The sequence below is a fragment of the Equus quagga genome, chromosome 20, assembly GCF_021613505.1.
Source record: "Equus quagga isolate Etosha38 chromosome 20, UCLA_HA_Equagga_1.0, whole genome shotgun sequence".
Taxonomy (NCBI): Eukaryota; Metazoa; Chordata; class Mammalia; order Perissodactyla; family Equidae; genus Equus; species Equus quagga.
This window is the reverse complement of record NC_060286.1, coordinates 37,370,559-37,388,601: the sequence shown is the minus strand read 5'-3', so window position 1 is coordinate 37,388,601 and position 18,043 is coordinate 37,370,559. Positions and strand designations below refer to the sequence as shown.

General features: G+C 43.7%; 1 protein-coding gene across 2 annotated transcripts in view; it reads right to left on the bottom strand.

The window, feature by feature from the left end:
* The window catches only part of AK7 (adenylate kinase 7), a 60,599-nt gene that overhangs the window by 17,930 nt on the left and 24,626 nt on the right, over positions 1-18,043 (bottom strand). For both annotated transcript variants that reach the window (XM_046647017.1, XM_046647018.1), the window contains exons 6-11: positions 12,327-12,407; positions 9,242-9,330; positions 6,383-6,473; positions 5,446-5,523; positions 4,432-4,581; positions 1,429-1,557 (exon numbers count right to left, since the gene is read on the bottom strand). In XM_046647017.1, coding sequence (XP_046502973.1) covers positions 1,429-1,557; positions 4,432-4,581; positions 5,446-5,523; positions 6,383-6,473; positions 9,242-9,330; positions 12,327-12,407 — 618 coding nt within the window. The remainder of the gene's footprint in view (positions 1-1,428; positions 1,558-4,431; positions 4,582-5,445; positions 5,524-6,382; positions 6,474-9,241; positions 9,331-12,326; positions 12,408-18,043) is intronic.

The following is an 18,043-nucleotide window of genomic DNA, read 5'->3' as shown; positions in this document are numbered from 1 at the left end:
TTGTCAGGATGTGGGTATCTGCAAAGATGGATGACAGCCTCGAGGCTTTTCTTTCTCTATTTTAGGAAAATAATCTATTTCTGTGCTAATGCTAGAACTGCTTAAGAATCAACACTTTTCTAGGTATCAGGTTGTACCTTACTTGAAGGAAACACGTTTTGTAGAAATCAAGACTTTTAGTAATCACTTATGGAAATGTAGGTCAGTATCTACCATTCCCAACAAAATGATAAAAAGCAATTAATTGGGGAGAGGAAGGGGAGACAGAGCATGGAGGATTTTTAGGGCAGTGAAACTACTCTATATGATATTATAATGGTGGTTACATGTCACTATATATTTGTCCCAAATTCATAGAATGTACAACACCAAGAGTGAACCCTAATGTAAACTATGGACCTTGGGTGATAATGACATGTCAATGTAGGTTCACTGATTGTAACTACAGTCATGCATCACTTAATCATGGGGATACATTCTGAGAAATGAGTCCTTAGGTGATTTCGTCATTAAGCAAACATCATAAGGTGCACTTACACACACCTAGATGGCACAACCTACTACACATCTAGGCTGTCTGGTACTAACCTTATGGGACCACCATCGTACATGTGGCCGATCGCTGACTAAAGTATTATGCCTCGCACGACTGTCACGGCCTACTCTGGTGGGGGATGTTGATAATGGGGAGGCTGTGTGTGTTGGGGGGCTGGCGGGCTAGTGGATGCACAGGAAATCTCTGCACCTTCCTCTCAATTTTGCAGTGAACGTAAAACTGTTCCAAAAAAATAAAGTCTTTTCTTAAAAAAGCAGCTAATAAACAGTCTGATAATACCCTGAGATACATACATCAAGGAGAAAAAACCCTCAGAATGTTCCAGTTGACAGAGAGAATACAAGATGGATTTTAAGCAACAGCTGGAGACCGACTAAATTTCAACGGCAACCCATGAAAGGCGCTTCCATCTCACAGAGGAAAGTCCTGTGGGATGCTGTGTTTTCATAACAAGGGACAACAACAAAATCCAATTAAAATAATAAATCTCTTTGGAGGGTGCCATGTAAAATTAGTGGCTTCTTTATTACAAAATGAAGAAAAGCATTTTTTTTAAAGATTGGCATCTGAGCTAACATCTGTTGCCAATCTTTTTCTCTTTTCTTTTTTTTTCATTCTTCCTCTTCTCCCCAATTCCCCCCCAGTACCTAGTTGTATATTCCAGTTGCAGGTCCTTCTGGTTGTGGCATGTGGGATGCCGCCTCAGTGTGGCCTGACGAGCGGTGGCATGTCCGTGCCCAGGATCCGAACCGGCAAAATCCTGGGCCACGGAATTGGAGCGTGCGAACTTAACCACTCGGCCACGGGGCCAGCCCCCAGACAAGCATTTTTTAAAATAGAAAAATTCCCAGTAACGTAGTTAAAAGTGTTACCAGTTTTGCTATGGCTTCGGAAATGACGTCCTTCAACTTGATGTGGTGCAGTTTGTAGTGTTTGGACAGTGCTTCAGCAATGCTGGATTTTCCCACAGCAGGAGGCCCGAGAATGCAAATCTTGATGGGCTGAAAGGAGAGAATAAGGTTCATGTAGCGAGCTCTGAACCATCTGTAGCCCGTGTTTTATGTTAGGGGTGTGCCTTCTTGAAAGTCTCCAGATCGGATCCTGCAGGCTAACTCTCGCGCCTCCCTCAAGACTCCAGAGTCACTTCCCCCAGGTACTTAATGAGCAGCTACTATGTGCACGGACCTGGGCATGGCGGGGATACCACACTCAACAAGAGGTGCTCAGGGATACCTCCAAAGTACTAAAAAGCAGTGTTCGGGTATTACATGCTAACAGTTTCACGCTTACTGTGTTACTCCTGTAAAGATAACAAAGAAAGAGAAGAATCTCTGGTCCGGTGTAGAGGGTGCTTGATTTGTTGCCTCAGGAATATTGTTTCTGGACTGAACTTTGCCTTTAATTATACTTTCCTTTATAACACAGTTAATTTATTCCAGTTTTTAAAAATATAAATTTTTTTTTTTTTTTTTTAAAAGCCACCATTTCTTCTGCTGAAAAACTTGCTTGAATGCAAAAGAAGCTCGGTCATCTTCATAATCAGTGAGTCAATGTCTACTTCTAACAGAAATAAAAATATCAGTAACAAACAGTCATATCTTTCAATGTGGTCCAAACAGTGGTGAAACTGAGAGGTCTAGTATTTTGCAAGACAAATTTTAAAATTTAAAAAAAGTTTTTAAAAATCATGCCAATGCAAAGCATTTCCATTGGCAGAGTGCCCGTATGATTAAAGATTACATAATTTCATCCACGAAGTTGGCTATTGGTATTATGACTACCATTTGTCAGGCGAGGACACCAAGGCTGGGAAGGAAACAGGCAGGGACGTTGCAGTGGTGCTGGGCGAGGAGTGGTTCCTCACATGACTGGTTCCACTGGGTTAGGGACAGACACTTTCAGGGGGATGGGAACCTCCAAGATGGCAAGCAGTGGAGGGAGCAGGTGTCAAGAAAGCAACTCTGGAGCTGAGTCCGGATGGGCAGGGCTGGGCTGCTAGGTGGCCTTGGTGAATGCTGAGGTCCAGCTGTCAACTGAGCAGGTTCACATGCCTCGTGCTGTCCACACACCAAGGGCGAATCTGTCTCCTGGGATAGGTTCGCCTCACCCACGTACAGAACCAGAATGCCAGCTTGTTCACTTATAATGAGAAGGATGACCGCCAGGGAACTCAGCACAGTCCAAGCGCACACGTCTGGGACATTTACTCCCTCAGGGCAGGCGGGCATGGAGGGTTGCTGATGGGCTTTGATCAGAACGAGGAGAGCTAGATGAACGGATGTGTAGCGGCATCAGGTCAAAGTGGCTTGACGCATCTGTCTCTGAGGCAGGGACAACTTTGCTTTGCTAAAGGAACTGGGATGGTGGAAGCCCTAGGCTCAAGGCTCCATCTTTTTGGATGTTGCTGGTATGTCACTATCTACACTGCCCTCAGGAGTGTTTCCTGTTCTATGCTACTATGCTGGCCAGTGCCCCGAGGGATGGATAGACTGTTTAATTTTTACACATGCTTATTCTTTCCTTATTCCTTCTAGCATGTTCTGTCCCATCTTGCTAATCAGGAACCATATGGTCTCTTTTTTTTTTTTTTTAAGATTTTATTTTTCCTTTTTCTCCCAAAGCCCCCTGGTGCATAGTTGTGTATTTCTAGTTGTGGGTCCTTCTAGTCGTGGCATGTGGGACGCCACTTCAGCATGGCTTGATGAGCAGTGCCATGTCCGCGCCCAGGATTCGAACTGGCGAAACCCTGGGCTGCCGAAGCAGAGCGTGCAAACCTAACCACTGGGCCACGGGGCCAGACCCAGGAACCATATGGTCTCTTTAAGGCGTCTTGTCTTATCTCTACCCTAACTGTGGGTTGTTTTACAGTTGGCCCCCAGAGGACAATAGCAGTCTACCCTCCTGAGTTGGGGTGATGTATGCCCTAGGGTAGTCTCCAAGAACAACCACCACGGGTATCTCAGATGCTTAAAGGGGTCATTGTTCCTTTTGCTAAGCGGTACATCTTCTACTTATTTTTAGTGAGTAAAACGTTTTTCAGGAGAATCTGGTTCTGAGGATACAATGGCGACACTGTACCTGCTTGTATGGAGTGTTCCCATGCTCAAGGGTAATTACGTTTATGACGCACCTATTACTCATATCTTACTCTACAGTTTTCAAAAGACTTTCTCACATGTTATCCACTTCCATCCTAGGAACGCTTTCCTTGGGTAAATCCAAAGATCTGGGCAAGCGTGCATTTCGCTGATTTCGGAGAGGGGTGCGGTGGCTCTGCAGTTAGGCCCTCTGGTTAAGTTTGCACCCTAGCTAGTTTGACTCCCTGACTAGCTGTGTGACCTTGAAGGCTAAGGTCACTTCTTTCTGAGACTTCCTACCTAGGAATTCCTACCTTGAAAAGTTGTGATCGAGCTTACTATCATATTGTATTTGTGTCAAGCATAACAGTTATTATCTATGTTAACTTTAAAATTTTTAATACAGTTATGAGTCGCTTAACAATGGGGATACATTCAGAGAAACGCGTCGTTAGGTGATTTCATCATTGTGTGAACATGATAGAGTGCACTTACACAAACCTAGATGGTACAGCCCACTACACACCTAAGCTGTATGGTGCCAACCATGGGACCACCATTATATATGCAGTCCGTTGTTGACCATAATGTCATTATGTGGCACATGGCTGTATTTGATTGACAAGTATTAACATAATATACATGTGGATTGTTAGACCTGGACAAATGGGTCAAATCTGAAAAAGAACTTGAATTTAGAAATTTGAAAAAGAAAGTTCTTCCGTTGGTATAATTATACTAAAAGTTTCACTTATTTTGTCTAAATTAGAAGCTTAAACAGGAAATGGTTATACTTACCAATAATCCTCTGCTTTGCTTGTACTCTTTGAGGATATTGTTGATATTTTCCACAAATCCTGTTTGGGCAACCCATCGAATGTTAAAATTCTCCTTCACAAGGAGTGCTTCCATTCTCAAGTGGACCAGTAAATGGTCAAGACACTCTTGCTAAGAGATAAAGGAATAGCAGTGATTTGTCTTTTTTCCCCTTCATTTTTATGGTTATAACAGACCAAAATCCACTGCAGTTATTAAAGAAAAAATATATACATTCACAAAACAGGAAAGTCAACTAATCCGGCACTAAGCATGGACAGAGCACCCACTGGGATACACTGTGACACTTCTAAACTCACCCCACAGCCACTTCCTCACGACAGTAGCAACCTGGTTCTCATCATTAGACATGCAGCTCAAAGAAGAGGAATATACTGGAAGTCTAAGTATGGGTTTCTGTACAAAAAATTTTAATTGTATCTACTTTTTGAATAGTGTAATCTCGTGGTTCAAAATCCAAAGGAACAAAAAGTATAGAGGAAAACGCTCCCTTTGACTGCCATCGCTACCCACCAGTTCTGCTTCTCAGAGGCAACCAATGACATCAGTCCTTTCAGAAACGTTCGCAAACGCACTGTTTTGATGCAATTTATTCCTAAAAAGAATTCCATCCCAAAGCAAGCTCGAATAGCCCACTGCATGACAAAAACTACTGGTTTTTGCTGTAACAGAATCAGAATCTCAACCTCTCGTTTAAATTTTAGAAAGAGGCCAAGAGAATACACCCAGTGTTTGTACAGCATTTTACATATTAAACAGCTTTCAATACATTTTCAACCAAGACCTCCGAGGGTCTTTCAGAAAAGAAAATAGGCTCAGGCTGCAGAAGAGAAGAGTAAGCTGCTTGAGGTTAGACATCTAGTTACAAAGGAGGAGCTGAAGGTGAGCTTGGAAGCCAGGTATTCCGGCCCCAAATCTCTCAAGAACCAAAACATTTAGGAAAGCAGCAGAAAAAAGAATCTCTAATATACTAACTGTTAAGTCCTTGGTTAGGAAAGCATTTTCTTTGGGTATTTTCTGGATTTTCCCAGGGCCAGTACTTTTACTGATGCACTGTTAGAGAAAAATAGAAATGTTATTTGGTTTACTTGTAAGATTTTAATATAAAATTTCTCAAAGGAATGTAAACATAACTGAATACAAAAGAAAATTTGCAAAGCAGAGGGGAGTGCACTGAGGGTATTCACTGGTTTATTTGTTCAGTGCACATTTAAGGATCACCACGGCATGCCAGGGCCTGGAGAGAGGAGAAAGGTCTCATCCCTGGCCTCCAGGAGCTCCCAGTCTGAAAAGGGAGACAGATGCATGTACACAGACCTGTAAGGTCTGCAGCTCAGCAAAGGGGATGCTGGGAGTACAGGAGAGAGGTGACCGGCCTGTGCGGGAGTGGGGCAGGAGGTGGGAAGGAGGCAGGGAGGGTGCAGAGGAAGGTATCTGAGCTGCATCTTAAAGACAGCGGGAGTGGCCGGGGGAAGGGCCCAAGAAGGCTGCACTCACCAGGTAGCTGGGCTACAGGTGACAGGTGGCTTTAGCCAGAGTGGCCTGGACTGGAGAGGGAGCCCTCACAGGCCTGGAGTTCCTGGAAGCCGCCAGTAGCTCTGGTGAACCTGACCATATCAAAACCTGGGGGCAAGTGTCCACAGCCACATTGTAGGATCCCGGTGTGTGATGTGTGTGTGTCTGAGCCCTACAGTGGCCTTTCCTGCCCCACTCTGTGCTTATCCTGGAGAAAGGCCATTTTGGGTTGTAATTTCCCAACACATCCTGCAAAGTGCAGATAGCGAGTTTGGTTTTAAGGATATTCTGTTTGAGGAGTCCCCCGTCTCATGAGCACTCCTGATTCCATAACTATAGTTTGCGGGGGCAAAACAATTTAAGAAACGCTGTCAAGTCTGGGATGAAACAGCGGTACCTTGACAAAGTCTTCCAGGGTATGAACAGATTCGTCCACAGCAACCAGGTAATGAACCTTCGGCACGTGGTCTATGACGTTCTGTATCACACTGCAGATCGACAGAGAGAATCACCACCGGATGAGGAAAAGCAGAAGAGAGGCAGTGAACTGAATTCCCTGACCAGCACCCTGGGGGGGCAGGCACGGTGCCTGGTGCTTTAGGAAGTTATCTCAGTCCTCCTCCGACAAGGCCAGGGCTGGGATGATGGGCCGCCCTCTGCAGATGAGGAAGCTGCTCAAGAGTTAAGTGACGTTTCTTGGGTGGAGGAGTTATTGGGAAAGTCAAAGCCAGATCCATCTGGCTCCACATTTGTCTAGTGTACTGCACAGGGGACCTGACCTCCAACAGGGCTTCAGTTTGTCGACACAAATAATCCATAATCAATCTATAAATCAAAATTTATTATGAGCCAAATCTGAGGACTAGCCCGGGGTCTTCCTTCCCCAAGGAAGGAAGGGCACCAGAGAAGTGGGGTGTACAGAATGGTTATATACCATCTTGGAACAAAGAGCACGCATCACCTATGACAGGAATGTCCCTTTTACAGTAGTCACGAGATTGCTTTGTTGGCACAGCAGATTGGTGGACAAAGATCAGTGGTCACAAGGTGAGCACAGCAGGTCAGTAATTAATGCTTAGTTTAGGGAGAGATGTTTATCCTAAAGGAAATGCTGATACGGGGGAGGTTACACCCCTATCTTTAGGGGCGTCCTTCTTGTCTTTGGGACACAGTAAGTATTTAAAGCAGATGTATAGTTGGCCTGTGGCGCAGTGGTTAAGTTTGCACGTTCCGCTCCTCAGCGGCCCGGGGTGTGCTGGTTCGGATCCCGGGTGTGGACATGGCACCCCTTGTCAAGCCATGCTGTGGTAGGCATCCCACATATAAAGGAGAGGAAGATGGGCACCGATGTTAGCTCAGGGCCAGTCTTCCTCAACAAAAAGAGGAGGATTGGCAGCAGATGTTAGCTCAGGGCTAATCTTCCTCAAAAAAATAAAAAAATAAAAATAAAAATACAACAGATGTACAATGCATGCTCAACAGGTCACATCAGGCCCTTTTGGAAAAACAAGATCAGGCCAAATTAGTTTGAAAACAAATGGCTTCCTCATATACTCCAATATATCCTACTGATTGTCATTTGTTTATCAAGTTTATGAAGTCTGTCCACCAGAGGCTCGTTTACGTCTCACAACAGTGCTTTGGGGCAGGTGTTTCACAAAGTAAGATGCAGATTCAGAGAAGCCATGGCTCTGTCAAGGGACTGTGCAAGGAGGGGACCTGAGGTTTCCCACCCTGGAGTAATAACGATTACCAACATGTCTGAGTGCTTAACTCTGTGTGGGGACCGTGCTAAGGGCTTTGCAGGTGTTATCCCATTGAATTTCCACAACCACCCCATCAGGTAGGTACTGTTGTTATCCTCATCTTACAAATGAGAAAATCAGACAGAGAGGTTAAGCAACTTACCCAAATTCACACAGCCAGCAAGAGACAGAGCACGGATTTGAATACACATGAAAGAATTCCAGAGGGAAACAATAATGACAAGAAGTCTATCATGAGGACTGTCAACTCTACCTCCATTTTAGCTTCCTTCTCAGCAAAATGAAAATAAAACAAATGTACACATCTAAATGTCCATTTATCATTTAATTTATTTTAATTTCTCAGAACATTTCAATTTTTTTGCTTCTTTCTTTGTTAAATATTTGACAATCTTCAAAGAAACCTGTAGGAAAAAATGCTACCGAGAGGGGCCCTGGGTCCTTCTGTAAGGGAATAACTGAACTCTCTAATTTATCTGTTTGGAAGTAAGATGTTAAGGACCAGTGTTAAGTACTGTGTGTTAATAACGTGAAAGATTCGCTCACATCTTTGAAACCTGACAAGGTCATAATGTAAAGTCTCTGCAGAACAGAAGGGTGCATTTCGGCCCCCACGTCTGGGGTAGATGCTGCCTGGAGCAGATCTAGGTTTTCTGTGGAGTTCGAAGTTTATACAATTCAGGGGATCTTTCTTTAAGAAAAATTATAAAAATTTAAGTTTAGGGCCTTGGAAGAGACCCATGCAGGTGAAAGGTCCTGAAGTTTAAGCTTCATTGTTCCCCAGTAAATCTGTCAATCTGCCTGGGGTTGTGACTAATTTACTAGAGGCCAGTGGATGAGAGGAAGAGTGGGATCTAGCAGCCAGAATCTCAGGGAAGAGCTGAAACTGCTTCCCCGCAGGGGATGAGTGGTTGAATGAAGCCCCTGGAACGGGTCGTGTAGAGCTGATGACCACAAATAAAGAGAAGCATCTCTTGGACCTAGTGTTTGAGGCAGCGTCTGCAAAGGAGAAAGGTCTCCGGACCTGTCTGGAGCACAGAGCTGGGATAATCTACGAGCGTGAAAGAGATGTGTTAACTTTACCTACAACTGCCCAAAAAACCTTCAGGTTTAGAGCTCGCCATCTCATTTCTGGAATTTAAGTTGGTGAGCTGGACATATCAATCTCATTTAGGACAGAGGAATAAGAAACTAGGTCCCCAGGACTCACGTAACAAATTCTTTTCCAAAATTGGAAGACATGCTACTCTGCTAAAGCTGATAAACTTTCTAAAAGATGAACCTGAACTTGTCATCAGAAGTGGAGATTTTAGATGATGGACGCTATCTCATCAGATGCAAAAGAGAGACAAGCACAGTACCTTCTGCATAGGGTAGTTGTGAAGAACAAACACAGTAATATATGTAAGGGTCTCGGCACTTGGAAAGTGCTCAATAAATGTCATTAGTCAATTCATTCTAGAAAGTCCCATCTCTGGGAGAATGCTTACCCTGCTAGATCAAGAACATGAATTGCTGGAATCACATTTGTTCCATCGCCAAAAACTGGTAATGCAGGAACGTCACCCAACCAAGCTATCTAAAAGAAAGAAAAGCAGAAGCATGTTTTCCCCAGTCATATGTGTCTGACTATTACAGCTCACATCCAGGGCCATAGATCCATCTATCTGACGAAGTCATCGCCTGCAGGAGATGCTCTGTAAATCAGTCCTGAGGAGATTTAGTTGCCCATCCAATTCTATTATGAGAAATAAAGGGTAACCTCGGTCTGAAATGCTTTTCAAGAAATCTATAATCTCATCAGCTATCTCTAGGCATCATCGGCATGTTATCTACACAGAGAGAAAATGCTTTCATATGCCTGATGTCTTTAATTCTCGCAAAATCAAATTCTCACAGAATTAAATTAAATTTTAAAATTATCCCCACTGGCAGTGGGTAATGATCATCAGTTTATGGATGAAATGCTTAGTAGATAAAGTACCCCGTGGGAGGTTGCATTTCTACTAAATCCCTGAGTCTGGATTTGAACTCTGATCTTCAGAGTCCAGATCCTTGTCTTTTCCCTTCATTAAGTATTTCAGTAAATAAACTGACAGTCTGGATATTGTTAAACTGTCATGTACTAGATTATGTAAATTGCTTTTAAAGAGTGAAAGAGGTAGGGGTGGGGGCCAGAGCTGACCACTGAATCTTCTAAGATGTTTTGGACTGTGGGAAACCATTTAAGGGTTTTAAGCAGTGAAGTGACATCATTAGATTCGCTTTTGTCACCTTGTGAAGGATGATGGGAAGTAAGAGTCTTAATGGGGAGATGGAGGCCATGACAGTTGTGCGGAGAAGTGATGGTTTAGCCTAGCCTGTGGGTGGGGAGTTGAGGCAGTGATGTTGGAGAAAAGGGAGATATTGAGGAGGCTAGTTCTATAGGACTTGGGGATTTTGTGATGGATGAGAAAGAGGGAGGAGTTGGGTTCTGGCTGGTGCAGCTGGCTGGAGGTGGTCCCAATTTCTGAGATGGGGCCCTGGAAGAGGAGCAGGTTTGAAGGTATCTGTAGGTATAGTTTGGATTTATGAAAGACATCCAAAGTGAAATGCTGCATAGGTAGCTAGATCTACAGAGCAAGAAGACAGGAGAGAGAGCCCCACTGGAGACTTATGTTTGAGAGTCATTGGCACCAGTCATGGGTGTGAACAGTCCAAACCAGGAAAAGAGTATAGATGGAGAAGACAAGAGGCTCTAGGGCAGAGGCGTGAGAATGTCAACATTCCATGGTCGGCTAGGTAAGGAGTTGCTGAGAATGGACAATGAGAAAGAGCTTTCTTTAGCTCACGCTCTTCAGCTATCATATCTCTTATACCAAAAAATCCAACCAACCAACCTTTTCTTGACTACACTTCTTCTAACTCCTGCCTTCTTTCTCTGCCCCACTTTACAGCAAAATTTCCTCAAATTTCTTCTCTACTCTCACCATCCCCACTTCCTCTCTTGCCATTTCCTCTTGAACCTACACACATCAGGCTTTTGTCCTACCCAGTTCCCAAAAAATCCAGGGCTCGATTCTCAGGTCTCACTTGACTTGATTATCTGCAGTATTTGATACAGCTGGTCATTCTTTCTTTTTAGAAACACTTTTTTCACTCAGCTTTTTCAACACTCTCCTCTTGTTTTTCCTCTTACCTCCCTGGGTGCCCCCCTTCTCGGCCTCATTTCCTGGTTCCCTCCCATCTCCTTGTAATCTCCAAATATTGAAGTGTCCCAAGACTCAGCCCTCAGATCCATTCTCTTCTCCATATTTATTCTCTAGGCGATGTCATCCAATCCTTTGGCTTTAAATACAACACATAGCTGATGGCTCCAAAGATTCTCTCTCTAGTCTTGACCACCTCCATGATCCTCAAACTCATATGTCCAACTCCCCACTCAGTATCTACACTTGGATGTCAGCCATCTCAAGCCTAAAAAGTCTAAAACTGAACTTGCCACTGCATACCATGCCCTAACCTGTTCCCCATCTCAATAAAGGGCAACTCCACACTTCCAGTTACTTAGATCAAAATTCCTATAGTTACCCTTTACTTTCTATCATCCTTACATCCAATCTTTGAACCAATCCCATTGAATCTACCTTCAAAGTATACCCCGAATCTGAACAATCTTCAGTATCTCCATCATTCCCACCCAGGTCTCAGGCACTACCCTCCTAACTAGTCTCCCTGCTTCTGCTCTTGCCCCACTACAATACATTCTCAACACAGCAGAAGAGAGTTATTAAAACTTAAAGATTATGCCACTGCTGGGCTCAAAATAGTCTAATGGTTTCCCAAGCCACTGGAATAAAGCCAAAGTCTTCACAACAGGCTACAAGGCTGGGCTCGATCTGACTCCTCCATCACCTCTTTGACTCCCACACTTTAGCCACATTGGTCTTTTTGCTCTTCCTTCACACAGCCAGTATATTACTGCCTCAGTTCTTCGCACTTAGAGTTCCCACCGCCTTTCCCCAGAAAGCATATGAGCTAGCCCCCTCACGGCCTTTCACTTTCTGCTCAAATATCGCATCATCAGAAAGGCCTTCCTCCACCGCCGTATGTAAGATAGAACCTCCCAACCCTACCCCTGGCACTTTCTCTCCACCTTTCTCTGCCTTGTTGTTTTCCATTTTACTTTTCAACATCTGAGATACTCTACATTCCCTGGCTAGTTTGTTTGTTATCTATCCCTCGCTCTTCTCCACCCCTCTGGAATGTAAGCTCCACAAGTGCAGGGACCTCATTATGCTATTGGATTTCCAGTCTCTACAGTGGATTCAGGCACGTGGCAGGCACTCGGGAAACATTTATCTCATGAATGAAAGGAGATTCATCTTTTTCTTTATGATTCTGAGAGTGGTGAATACAAGTTGCCAATAATGGGAAAGAAAAATAGGTGGTTATGGTCTACATCCATATGTTCCTTAAGCATCTGCTGTTCTACTGGCCTACCCACATCTAGAAGCAATCAAAAATATCTCCGAGTTGTATAACTTTACTGTAAAACACTTAAAAAAACTCCTCATAGTCACTGAAAAGTCATACCTTGAAAAAAGTATGTAAGATGCCTCCTTCCAGTCCATACTGAAGTCCAGCAGCAACTACGTAAGTCACGAATTTTTTGGCCTATTCAATAAAATACAGGGGAAAAGCTAAATGTAATAGTATCAATCATATTGAACCAGATTATTTTAGTGGTTAAAATGAGCACTTTAGGAAGTCTCATCACCCCATTCGGGTTGCTAAGGTATTGTTTAGGATAGAAATAGAATCCCTTAGAGGGGGAATCAACACACCCGCACATCCAGGATGCCTCTGACCACTGTTAAAATTAATTGGGACCCTTAATTAAATGAAAGCCAGAGTTAATTATTTGTGAAGACTTAATGCGTCTAAGCACTATGCTGGGCCCCCAGGGGAAAAGGGAGATAGAAAAATCCGTCCTTCCATGATGATCTTTAATTACCAGTAGGGGAGGTGGACATACATAAAACCAAGGAGTTTAGTAATGGGCCTTAATACAAGGATTTTAATTGACATAGAGTGTTCACTTCATCCAGGGGGAGTAATTTAGGGGCTGGGAGAATCTACATCGATGTTTAACTATTTTAAAAAGTCATCATGGGGCTGGCCTGGTGGCATAGTGGCTAAGTTTGTGCACTCCGCCTCAGCCACCTGGGGCTCGAAGGTTCGGATCCTGGGCGCAGAGCTACACACCACTCATCAAGCCATGCTGTGGCAGCATCCCACAGACAAAATAGAGGAAATTGGCACAGATGTTAGCTCAGGGCCAATCTTCCTCACACACACACACAAAAAAGTCATCAGGTACTAGCATCTACACTGTGGGGAAATGGGTTTTTTTGCATGTTGAAAAGCTTCAGGCAGAGGTAAGACTTAGCCATACCTGGGCATTGATTCTTCCGCTTTAACACCCTCCTCCCTCATAACCCAATAACCATGTGGCTTCGATGGTGTTTAATTTAAAAATCTAGAGGGAGTTGGTGTAAAGGTTGGTGCAATTTTTTTCTGGTCTGCTGCTGTGAGGTCCAAGTATAGGAGGTGCAATGACCAACAGAGGTCTGTTCAGGTTCCGTTAGACATTTGACTCACAGGCCACCAGAGGCCGCCTACTTCAGATCAGATTTTTTATCTTTGGTGAATTATATTGGGAATTGAATCTTATCTGAGGAAGTGATTTGTGAGTCTATGCTTGTGTGTGATTGATCTCTTCTTGCTAATCCATCACCCAATTAAAACACTGTAGTTGGCGTCAGAAGTAGAATTACCGATAAAGACCCGCCCCCCCACACCTTCACCACGATGACTAGATTTTGGAAGGTTAGATGTTGGTAAGTTGAAGAGATGAATGATGAACTGAGGATGGAGCTCAAGTCAAGTTGGAAACCCCATGGGATGAGAGAACTAGGCTCAATGAGTGGGGTTTTTGAGGAGTGACTCTATTGCTGTAATTGATCCACATTCCTCCACATCTACACCAGTGGGTGAGCCAGGCAAGGGCAAGGTGACCCAGTTCCCAGGCTTTTCCTAACTGCACTAGGTAAAGTGACAACAGAAGACCCCGAAAGGGATGTGAAAAGCCTTTGGGCTTGAGGTAGTTCTGCAGATCCTCTCAAGGCCCAGCCAGATGGGCATGCAGTGGCTTTCCGGGAAGAAACGAGATAACTGCTGAGGTTTTAGAAGGAGGCAAGGGTGGGAGAGTGTTGCTGAGAGATGAGGAGGCTACAAACCCAGGGGAATAAAACAGAGGCCAAAGATTTTAAATGTGGGTGAGGGGAGGGCAAAAAAGTACTAAATGCTCTGTCTTGGCTCACCTTCCCCAATAAAATCGTCAAGGAGGAAACTGATTGCAGTTCAAAATTTTTAATTGTGAGTAACTCTGTTTTGGTATGTGCCGAATCTTTTCCCTTATGGCTTACTCTGAGCTGGGACTACAATTTGGACAAAGGCACCGGGAACTAAACTGGCTACGGTTGGGAGCCAGATGTTTCTCACTTTATTTAAATGGATACATACAATTTCTGCTCTTACCAAGACAGCGTGAAGGAGGGCCGCTGAGTGTTCTCTCCCTGGGAGCCCAGGGGCTGTTTTCTAGAAGTGGAGTAGAGGGCTTGAGAGAGGGATGGCAGGGAGTGCTACGCCCCAAGGCAGTAACTTGTCCAAGCAGTTGCTTCCTATGACTTACATGGGCAATGAAGAATAAAATACTAGCATCTGCATAGTCAGTGTCTAAAGGGGAAGGCCAAAGTCTGGCAGGCTTGTTTGAATTTTGGTGAAACCATATCCCACATTTGGATATGTGGGGTTACAGGGCCGTAAACACCAAGTTACGGGGAAGAAATTTATTTTTCTTTTCCGTAGTAAAGTTAACAAAAACCCCCAAATTGGGGATACATACATTGAACATTTTAGTCTAATCAAGGTTACAGATATTTGTACTAGACCTTTCAATGGTTATTCTCTACTTGCTTGAGAAGAAATCCCCTAAAAGTATAGCACTAACTGATGGATTATAGTGTTAAAAGATAAACTGAGGCATATTCAAACTTTTAAGAGTTTATTGGAGCAGAAATTGATTCAAATCGGTCGCATCCAATATAGCCAATAGAAAGGAACACTGACGAGCTGTACAAAATGAAAGACTTTCACAGGCAGAAAGGAGCAGGAACAAGGAAGTTATGCTAGACAAAAAAGCGAGCTGGTTATTGCAAAGTTACTTCCTTTTAGGGGATGGCGGGGTCCATCAGGCAGATTGCCTCTCACTAGGGCTGATCAGGTGATTCCTGATTGACTAGCTTAAGATTCCATTTCTGGGAGAGGTGAAACTGTGATTAAGTTAAATCTCAGTTTGGTAATGTGGGGCTTAGCATAAGTGACTCCATTTTGGGCCTGTTATCTTCTGTGTGTAAATAAAACATAAACATACAATTGCAATTCCAATGTGTCATAATTCATAGACACAGGTGTCTTTTATGAGTTGAGTCTTATGGGACCCATACAATGTGAAAACTATATGGCCAGCAGAAATTATTCTACATTAACTACTATTAAGTTGGAGAGTCTCTGATAATTTTCGGTGTTAATTCTCCATTGGCCTTTGATAATTCAGTCTAGCAAGTTACTGAGACCATGAATATTTGTATTTATGTAAAGATATAAAAAAAATGGTGTTAACCTCTAAAGCTGCCATTGACTAAAGATAAATAATAATACTGGCACTCGGGTTCAATATTGTGATTTATAAGAAATATACACTTGATCTCCATCCCTGTTTCTGGCACAGAGCTTCTAAAACCCTTGGAATTTCCTAAGCAATGAGAATGATAAAGGTCTCTTTTGTTATGTTAATAAGGTGACTTGTGGACTCTCACCTAAGGATGGGGGCCGGTTGCCTGAGGAGACAACCTGTGATTAGAGGAGTGGAACTTTCAGTGGCCCCCACTGCCAGAGAGGGCAGAGAGTGAGCTCAATCCTCAATGGCCAATGATTCAATCAATCATGCCTATGTAACGAAGCCTCCATAAAAACCCAAAAGGCAAAGGTTCAGAGATCCGAGTTGGTGAACACGTGGAGATTTGGGAAGAGTGGCGTGCTTGGAGACCATATGGAAGCTCCCTGCCTTTTCTCCATACCTAGCCCTATGCACCTCTTCGTCTGGCTGTTCCTGAGTTATATCCTTTTATAATAAACCAGTAACCTAGTAAGTAAAATGTTTCTCTGAGCTCTGTGAGCTGCTCTGGCAGATTAATTGAACAGGGGTCGTTGGAACCTCCAATCTATAGGCATTGGTCAGAAGTACAGGTGACAACCTGGGCTTGCTACTGGTATCTGAAGGGTGGGCAGTCTTGTAGGACAGAACCCTTCACCTGTGGGATCTGATACCATCTCCAGGTAGATAGTGTCAGCATTGAGTTGAATGTAGGACACCTAGCTGGTGTCTGAGAATTGCTTGGTGTGGAAAACAGCCCCCTGCTCCCACACACACACATTGGAATTGGGTCCAGAACCTTTATAAGAAAAATGAAGTCCCTCTCTTCTGCTCCAGGTAATACAGTAGATTAAAAAGTCTAAAATTTATCCTACTACAAACACCTAGAAATGCCAAATAAAATGCCACCAGTACCCTTCTACGTATGGTAGAATTCTCAAGAAAATAAGAGACCCCCCCAGGGGCCAAAAATAGAGGAGTGAAAACAAAAGTGGTGGAGCTGACGGGGTGGCAGCCCTGGGAAGTCCATGGTCTCTTAATCTGGAGGATGGGTGAGTTTTTAAACCCATGTGGGTAGAGGAGACACAGCATTCGGTGTGGTGGGGTTTGGAGTTGGACCACAACAAAGAAGGATCCATTCATAACAAAAGAGTGAAGTAGAAAAAAAATCCACCCTGTGGCAGAGGGAGGCAACAAGAAAACATGTCAAACCCAGACAGGGTTCTGGAAGGAGAAAAGAAAGCTCCTTTGAGACTTCTAACCTTGGCCTTGGCCTTCTCAAGCGTTTGTCTTTCAAATTTAAATTACCTGCTTAATCCAGGGATCCGAGAGCCAAAAACTTAACACCTGGCAACTTTATAAAGGCACATACAAGGTCCCCCCACTCCCTGGAAGGACCTTTCCCGTCCTTTAAAGCCCCAGTAAAGGGATACCAGCTGGGACGAGGGTGGTAACTTCACAGTAACAGACGAGTGCTGATTTGAGAGCACGGTTGTGCCAATTACAAACTGCAAGGTGAATTCTCAGTGTGAACTCTCATTTCTTACTGACCGCCATGAATCTGGAAGGTGCCTGATGCATCAATAAACTTGAGACTCTGATGGCAGCACTTTGGGAAGACAGACGGACGGTGCGCTGGCCCACTTTTTCCTAAGAACTCATTTACATGAGGTTTTTAGGGGGGATGGTGAGCTATAAAGAAAGAGATGCTGACAATTTAAAGAGCTGCTATTTTTTAAAAAACCCATGTTAAATTACAGGTCTATGTTTAAATTGGAGTTTTATAAATCACAAGAAACTACATTCATTGAAAGAAACTTCAGTTTTTTTTGTAATTACAAAAACTTACTGAAGATGAACTCATAAACCAAAATTACAAAATGTATGAGGGAACAATGCACCACGAGTGAAATGAGACTTGCATTACCTTTAGAAAATAAATTAGCAGAGATTAGAAAATAAGTATGTTTAAAATGATGAAAAAAGTTAAGAAATGGAAAACAAATGAACAAGATGATGACGATGATCAACAGGCAGGTGGTAGAGCAAGGAATGAAGAAGAGCAAGAGAGAAGGTGGTTGACTAAGGTCGAGCAAGGCAGAGAAAAGAATTGAGCACCTCTTAGCTCTCTCCCTACTTCATTCCTTCGAGCCTGAGTCAGGCTGAGCTGGGAGGAGAGAAGTTTAAAATTAAATGATAGACTGATGGTTTTAGTAGTAAACTCGTCTGAGTCTTCATAAGAACTAGAAAAGGCTTTATTAACACCCAAGAATGGTCTGAAAAGCTGTGGACTTTGCTAGAGATATTGTTCTAGTGGCAATTAATAAGAAAAATTTAGGGGCCGGCTCCGTGGCCGAGTGGTTAAGTTTGTGCGCTCCGCTGTGGTGGCCCAGGGTTCAGATCCTGGGCACGGACATGGCACTGCTCATCAGGCCATGTTGAGGTGGTGTCCCACATCCCACAACTAGAAGGACCGGCAACTAAGATATACAATTATGTACGGTGGGGGGGGGGGGGGGGGGGGGGGGGGGGG